This window comes from Colobus angolensis, unplaced genomic scaffold (assembly GCF_000951035.1).
Source record: "Colobus angolensis palliatus isolate OR3802 unplaced genomic scaffold, Cang.pa_1.0 Scaffold24, whole genome shotgun sequence".
Taxonomy (NCBI): Eukaryota; Metazoa; Chordata; class Mammalia; order Primates; family Cercopithecidae; genus Colobus; species Colobus angolensis.
The window spans coordinates 2,386,537-2,395,152 of record NW_012115599.1 but is presented as its reverse complement, the minus strand read 5'-3'; the positions used below and the strand labels follow the sequence as shown (position 1 = coordinate 2,395,152).

Here is an 8,616-nt window from a genome sequence, read left to right as displayed (position 1 = left end):
CCACCATGCCCACTAATTTTTTTTTGTATTTTTAGTAGAGATGGGGTTTCATTATGCTGGCCAGGCTGGTCTTGAACTCCTGGCCTTGTGATCCACCTGTCTCAGCCTCCCAAAGTGCTGAGATTACAGGCGTGAACCACTGCGCCCGGCCCCAGGGAAGTTTTTCTATTATTATTTTTTGATTTATTTCCTTCAATTTTTAATATTCTGTTTTTCTGGAAATAGCACCAGCACTGATTTCATAGATACTATATTCTCTTGAATTTTTCTGAGGTTGTTCCTTTGAGTTTTTTAAAAGGCACTTCAGTTGTCTGAAATATCTTTTCTTTAGCTTACCTTGTTCACTTTTGTGCATTTGTTTTTATGTTATTCCTTTATGAATAAGGAAGTCAGTTGACCAGTATAGGTATGTGATGTAGAGTTCCTCTGAGACCATACAGGGTTTCTTTTTGTTTTTTCTCTAATAAACCTTTCTCCTGAATGGAAAGCTGCTAATAAACAGTGTCTATAATTGGGACTTAAAAACCATCATCTTTAGTTTTGGCAGTATCATTAGGATATAAACTAGACTTATCACCAGATATCCCAGTAAAGAAAGTCTTTACTGTTGGACTCAAACACCTATGCCAGGAATCCTCTCTAGACACATTGAATTTCCTTACAGTACCGTTTTCAGTTTTTAGTTTGATAAAAGCTTTCTAGAAAGTTTCTACCCAGAGAATGCATGATTTCTCAGAAAAGGCTTCCTTCTATTATGTATAAGCTCTAAATGGTGGATATTTTTGCCATTTTGTTCACTGATGCATCCCAAGTACCTGGGACAGTGCTTGGCATTATAGGGACTGATTTTTAATTCCTGCCCTTTTTGGGGGCTCCAGAATATTGCTTTTTGGGGCCCACATGTCAGATAAATAAAATATTTATCAGATATCAGACAAATATTTAAAAGGATTATTGTTCAGTTTTGTTCAGCATTTCTACGTATTTTGAATAGGAAACTTTTTTAGACAGCTGATCTGTCTTAGAAGTCTTTTAAAATAATTCCACAAGGAAGATGTTGATATTTCACATTTATTGTTTAGGGAAAAGATAGAATTTCCAGGCTTCTAAAGTTAAAAAAGTTTCTTATTTATATCATTATTAAGGAAACTTATTTTTTCATTAATGTAAGTTATTGTGTGTGACCTAATTTGGAGGTCTTTAATTAGAAAAAAAATTCTAGAACCTGATAGTAATGTAGACACTGAAAACTAGCTGCTTTGATACATTTTTAAGAGTTTTTTTTTTTAGCTTAAATTTTAACTAAAAACATTGCTTTTATAGTTAAATATTTCAAATCCAGTGGAATAGCCTCTAATAAAATGCTGATTATATTACAGGTGCAAACTGAGCATGACCCAGAATTAGAAAAAGAAAGGTATGTTGCTGTATGTTTACTAACACTTTTGTGTAGTAGTTTCTGAATTTTATTGCTGTATTTTTATGGCTCACATGTAGTGAAAAGTTCTTTCTATTCTACATATTTATTCTGTGTACATATGGGCTTGCTACAGTTTTCTTTTTGGATTCAGCCTGACCTAGGAGTTTTGTTTGTTGTTTTTTGTTTATTTACTCTCATTTAAGTATTTACTGAATATTTAGGGTAACTGAACATATAAACAGTTTGTATTAAATAAACCACTTCTTTATAAAATGTTTTAAGATTCTCCAGTAACTCAACTTCACAAACAGTAATTACATTGTTTTTGTTAGATTTTCCTATTTCAAAATAAACATGATAGTAAAATTTTAACCTTTTAACGTTACATAATTTCATTGTGTATTTTGATACTTTTTAAAAACAACTGGGTCAGGGCAAGTAAGTGTCCAAAAAAAATTATGTATACAGTTTTGCATTATCAGAGGAATGAAAGCTTGTTTTTCCAAGTCTCCACAAAGTGGTGACTTACAGCCTTGTTTTGACCACATAAAGTACACCCTCTCCTTAATAACTTTCTCATTCTGATGAGTATCCTCCTTATCACCACCGTTGTTCCACCAACTAATGACTTGCCTTTCACTGCTCTTCATTGTAAATCACTGATTTAGAATATTTCTTTTTCCTCCTGTATACTGAGCCATCAGTATTTATTAATCCATATTGTAAGAGCGTATATTTGTTTGAAATAGCAGTTTGAAAGTGTTTAAATACGAAAAGTGTTTATTTTATCTGATGCACTGATGTTAAGATCCCTGTAAAACAGAATGTGTTAACGGATTTTTTTTCTCAGTAATTTTCATAAAATCAGATTATTTTAGTTGATAAAGATAATGAGTACGTTAAAATATACCAGGAACATTAAGCAATAGGTTTGCTCTGTGTGTCAGCGCAAGGTTTTTTAATTTGTGTGTCATCATACCAGGTGCATTCACATACCTAAGAAATAGTACCACCAGCAGTGTGTGATGTGAAAGCTCACAAAGGGCTTAATAAATAACAGTGCCAATGTAGTACTATATATAGACCTAAAGATTGGTCACAAAAACTCTGTGGCAAAACCCATTTTATTTCATTTTACAAAGTTTTTTGAGGTCCGCATGAAAAGTTGTCCATAGCAATAGCAGTTGGTCATTGTTCTCCTCTCATTGTTTAGAAATAACTTTTAAAATGGAATCTATTTCTTAATGACTTTAGAGCTATTCAACCTCATAAAACTAATTTTTAAAATTGGCACCAAAAACTTACTAATTCCCCTTTTTTTTGACTTACATTAGAGAAAAAAATGTGGAGTATGTCCAGAATACTAAATGTTTCTTTTGGAGTGAACTGATGCTGAGAAAATACTATTTGTTGGTTTTGTTGTTTGTGTTTCTTTTTTTTAGAGACAGGGTCTTGCTCTGTTGCTCAGGCTGACCTTGAACCTCCTGGGCTCAAGCTGTCTTCCCACCTCAGCTTCCTGTGTAGCTGGTACTACATACACTTGTTTGTTTTGTTTTGAAGCGCCTATGGTTGCCAGTTCATTATGAATATGATACTTCTGTTTATAACTAATGTAAACTATTTACATACTGTTTAGAGGAAACTCACGTGGATACAATTATAATTTAATAATTCACATTATGTCTGTACTCATCCTGTTGACATGTAAACAGATTTTATTTATCATCTGATTAAGGCCACAAATAAGAATGCTAGATGAAATTTTTCTAATTCATTAATATTAGGAAGTAACCAGTTCGCCTCTGAAATAAACACTAATCTTTAGCATTGTGAAGTCCCAGATTAAAGTTTCTCAGGAGTTTGTCTTTCAGTGTTAATGTTTGTTCTCATGCCCAGCTTTCACTGTATGCTTTTTCCAAAGACACTGAAATTCTGGTATTACTGGGATATTGGGGCAGGAGGGAGGAGTGGCAGATGAGATATCTATATCTCAAATGCCTTTCTGGAATCCTTTTTTTTCCATTTCCCAGAATATGGCTGTGTTTTCATTTGATCGTTACAAAGGGTGGTTGTTTAACTTTGGTGTTAATGTAATTTATTTGACTTTTCAAACTAACTTGATCAATATTGAGGCTTTTTTCCCATATTAGCCAGAAAGTAGATACTAGTTTTGGTAAATGACTTCTCTAAAGAAAACACTATGATTTAAAAAGACTAGCACTCAAGGACAAATATGGAATTAAATAATTTTTCTGAGTAGACCTGTGTTCTCTGTTTCAAGTATGGAACTGCATAATGGTTCAGTTTGTATAAAAGATAATAACTTTTTTATTGAAAAACTTGTAAAGGGGAAAGTCTTGCTGTATCCTTGAGCCAGGAATCAAGGTCTCCATTGTTATTCTAGCCCCATAGATGTTTTTACTTAGCCCTAAGTTCCTAAAGCTTTTATATGCAGTACAGTAATGAGGCAGGAATTTAATATATTCTTCATTATTGGAAATGAGTCTTACAATTTAAAGACAAAAGCTTGTTTTGAGAAATAATACTCATATACCTGCTGTAACTGAATGTCACTACTCTTTTTCCTGTTGTGTTTTGCCACAAATTTTATTTTGAATTGTAAAGATTTGAAACTGTTAAAATTAGCCATTTGTATTTTGAATAAAAGGGGTGTGATTATTTCAAATAAAAACCGTTTTAGCATGCAAAGAATAACTTGCACAATGAATAGAATATATATTGATTAAGGTTTAGGGTCAAGAGGTATTTCTGTAATCTGGTAGAAAAGTTTTCTCCTCAGGATGTAACCTTTGGGGCATGAGGGAAGACCAGTTTGGTTCAAATGATGTAAGACCCTGATTTGGTAGCACGACTTATTCCAATACTTCTTAAATATGGTTAACATCTCAGTACACAGATATACATCATCTTGTGTTTTTAAGTAAAGGGTACATGGCCACCCTCTAAGAAGCAGGTCAAAAGGGATGATAGCTCATCCTTTCCTTCCTTAAAAAATAGAAGAAAGTCAATACTTTCTAATAATGAGGTTTTGATATGATAGGATCACTTTCTGGTGTCTTTCTCCAATCTGCTGCTTCTCATTATGTGAATATATTTGGTAAATTTTAATTTGCATTGATAGCATGTTGGGCATTGTTTTTGGAAGCTTAGATTTTCCTTGTTCTTCTTCAAGAAAACCTCTGATTTGTGGAACATTAATATAAAAATAACTTATTCTGTGTCTACCTCAGTGAAGGTACTGGAATTATAGGACCACTCACTTTTCATATACTTTAGATCTGGGGAGACCATGATGAAATAAGATAAATTACATATACTGGGCCATGCATTTCCTCCATTTGTTCTGAATAATATTACTTACACATTTAAGTTAAATATTAGAATTATACATTATTCTCTTGAATTGGGAAGGTTTGTTTTTTAATATATGTCTTCTTATAGCCAAAGGCAAATATTTATAATAAGACTGTATGTTCACATAAAGTGATTGTATCAGGTTTTGTCACTAACTTTAAATCTTCACTAGAGTATATAAAGAATACTTTCCAAACAATGTTTTAAGTATTATTAATAAATATGGTTCTTGGGTAATTAAATATTTGACATCCAAAAAAAATAAAAAGATGACATGATTTAGAGTATGGTCTTTTCCCCCCACCAATTTCTTTTATATTCTTTTTAGGTAAGGTTCACTTATAAAGTTTTAAATTGTAATGCATAGATCATTAGTTTTATTGTAGAACTGTACACATATTTTATTATTTCAGTTACCACTGTTGGGAATAGGACCTGATAATATTTGAAGTGTCTGAGATTCACATTTGTCCTTTCAGTGTCAGGGGTGAGCTTGACAGAGGAGGGAAAAATATTGGCTATAATCACATGAGTGCAAAAGGAACATATCAACAGTCATAATTTATATTATTTACATATTTCCATCAAATAATCTTAGCCATTTTATGCCGATTGGTTGGATTTCCCAGTGCTTATTACGAATGCATCAGGAAGTCTTAACAATTGGCATCAACAGGATTCTTTATAATGGTTGAATTCTCATCATAGTTTGATTTTTGTTTGTGTTTTTGTTTGTGTTCTTTTTGTTTGTTTTTAAATACTTTTAGCCCTGACTTGAAAAACAATCCAGTTGATGAAAGTGAGGTGCAAACAGCAACTGATAGTCCCTCTGTTAAACCTAATGTGCTTGAAGAGGAAAGTACTCCCAGCATTCAAACAGAAACTTTGGTACAGCAGGAAGAGTCTTGTGAGGAAGAACCTGAAAAAGCAACATGCCATTCTGACTTTGCTATTGAAACTTTGGAGCTTGAAACTCAAGGAGAGGAGGTCAAAGAAGAAATTCCTTTTGTAGCATCCACTCCAGCCAGTGTTGAACAATTCACTGAAAATGCCGAGGAGTGTGCTTTAAATCAGCACATCTTTAACAGTGACTTGGAGAAGAAAGAGGCAGAAATTATTAGCCCTAAAACAGCATTGTTACCATCTGACAGTGTGTTTATAGAAGAAAGGAACATCAAAGGAATTCTAGAAGAATCTCCATCTGAAGCAGAAGATTTCTTTTCTGGAATTACACAGACTATGGTAGAAGCTGTAGCTGAAGTAGAAAAACATGAAACTGTTTCAGAAATATTGCCATCAACTTGTATTGTGACGTTAGTACCAGGAATTTCCCCTGGGGATGAGAAGACAGTGGACAAGAAGAGTATTTCTGAAAAAAAAAGTAACATGGATGAAAAAGAGGAGAATGAATTTAATACTAAGGAAACCAGAATGGATCTTCAAATAGGAACAGAGAAGGCTGAAAAGAATGAAGGTAGGATGGATGCAGAAAAGGTGGAAAAGATTATGGCAGCAGTGAAAGAAAAGTCTGCAGAAAACACTTTATTCAAGGCATACCCAAATAAAGGAGTGGGTCAGGCTAATAAGCCTGATGAAACTAGTAAAACTAGTATTCTGGCTGTATCAGATGTATCTAGCAGTAAACCAAGCATCAAGGCTGTTATGGTCTCTTCTCCTAAGGCAAAAGCTACGGTTTCAAAAACTGAAAATCAGAAAAGTTTTCCAAAATCTGTGCCCAGAGATCAAATAAATGCTGAAAAGAAACTTTCAGCCAAAGAATTTGGTCTGCTTAAACCTACAAGTGCCAGGTTAGGCTTGGCAGAAAGCAGCAGTAAATTCAAACCTACTCAGAGCAGTCTTACCAGAGGAGGCAGTGGAAGGATCTCAGCCCTGCAAGGCAAGCTTTCTAAACTGGATTACAGGGATATAACAAAACAATCTCAGGAAACAGAGGCTAGACCTTCCATCATGAAACGGGATGACAGCAACAATAAGGTGAGGAGGGTAGGAAGAATGGCGCAGTGTGTCTTTGAAGTGCTTAGCTCCGCTGCTGTAGCTATGGAGTAGGAGATGTAATTTTGTTTCATACTTTCATCTCCTCACTCTACCCCAGAAGCTTCCATTTCCTTTTCTTAAATGATTCTGTTGTTTAAGCCAGTAGACATTTAGAATATTAAGCTCAAGTTTATAATTTATTGACAAGTTTGAAAAGCATTATTTGGATACAATTTGGAAACAACTGTGGTTTAAAAAAAAAAAAAGTCTGCTGTGAATCTCCTAAGGTGATTTACCACTGCTTCTGAATGAGAAACTGTTTCCTCTCTTAAATTGAAGCTTCCTTTGTCAGGTCACTGATTGCCTAACTAGACATTGTGGGACGAAAAGATCAGTAAAACTGAATTTAACTACAACTTGTAGAGACTGTGCCTATACTGTTTAGTGACTATTGACTTAGTTTTGTATACGTGTTAATTTGCATAATTGACTGTATTTGGGTAATGTTTACTGGGGTTTTTTTTTTTTTTAGAACATTAATAATCTGGTTGTAAATTCTGTTTTTCTGTATTTCTTATTTACTATTTCAGACTTTGACTGAGCAAAACACTAAGAATCCTAAAAGCACTACTGGTAGAAGTTCCAAATCTAAAGAGGTAAAAAATAGATCACAGACCCTAACCCTTCTTTTTCATCTCCATAGTTCGTCTGTCTTACAACTTGTGCCTGCCTTAACAATGTTAGAGAGTAAGAGTATAGAGCAAGGGATAGGAATTCGAGATGTTTCATTTTTAACTTATCTCTAATTGTACCATTAATTTACTTTTTGACCTAGTTTAACCTAGTTTGACCTAGTTTAGAGCTAGTCTAAACACCTTGTGTTCTTGGGGTGGCGGCGGGGGGGAGGTGGGGCGCAAAATGTTATACAGGGACAAAAAGAGAGTATAGTAGGGAAATACCTCCAATCTCATATTGACAGGAATAGGTTGTAGATACAGAAAAAATTATACATGTAAAAGAGACTGACATTTGACTTGAGTCATCCTCATTTTGTTAAAACAGGTTATCCTTTTGGCTCTAATTGAGCCTTAAGTGGATGGTCTCTAAGATTTACTTTACTGGTACCAAGTTCCATTGTCAAACATATTTTATATTTAGTTGTTATTTTAGGTTTTTACCATTCATAGAATTTTTTTTCAGTCATTTTACTCATCTGGTAGGGGATGAATTTGGGCCTGTGTTGTTGGGGCAAGGAGAAATGTTACTAGTTTTAAGCAGAAATAAAGATTATGGCTACTTCATTTTGCTTTGTTAACTTGATATTGCAATCGCTTGCAGATACTCTCCCTAGAAATTACAGGGTACATATTCTAATGTCGTTGTTATATATAATAGCAGTTGATCATTGGTAACACACTAAGTGTATAGGAGCCCTGGTAGGAATTTATCTTCTTTACTATTGACAGCATTGAAAAAATTACAGATACTGTTGTTTTCAAATACAGTTATATTAGGTGTTGAGTCTTAGTAATAATTTTTTCATACAACTTTCTCAAAATGTAACCATTATATTTCTTTTATTATTATTATTATTATTATTATTACTATTTTGCAATGAAGTTTTGCTCCTGTCCCCCAGGCTGGAGTGCAAAGGCACGATCTCGACTCACTGCAACCTCTGCCTCCTGGGTTCAAGTGATTGTTCTGTCTCAGCCTCCCAAGTAGCTGGGATTACAGGCGGCTGCCACACAGCTAATTTTTATATTTTTAGTAGAGACGGGGTTTGACCATGTTGGCCAGGCTGGTCTCAAACTCCTGACCTCAGG

At 34.1% G+C, this 8,616-nt stretch overlaps 1 protein-coding gene across 5 annotated transcripts in view; it reads left to right on the top strand.

The window, feature by feature from the left end:
- ZNF638 (zinc finger protein 638) overlaps positions 1-8,616 on the top strand; it is a 174,277-nt gene that overhangs the window by 152,959 nt on the left and 12,702 nt on the right. For all 5 annotated transcript variants that reach the window (XM_011945199.1, XM_011945200.1, XM_011945201.1 and 2 more), the window contains exons 21-23: positions 1,380-1,417; positions 5,563-6,790; positions 7,381-7,446. In XM_011945199.1, coding sequence (XP_011800589.1) covers positions 1,380-1,417; positions 5,563-6,790; positions 7,381-7,446 — 1,332 coding nt within the window. The remainder of the gene's footprint in view (positions 1-1,379; positions 1,418-5,562; positions 6,791-7,380; positions 7,447-8,616) is intronic.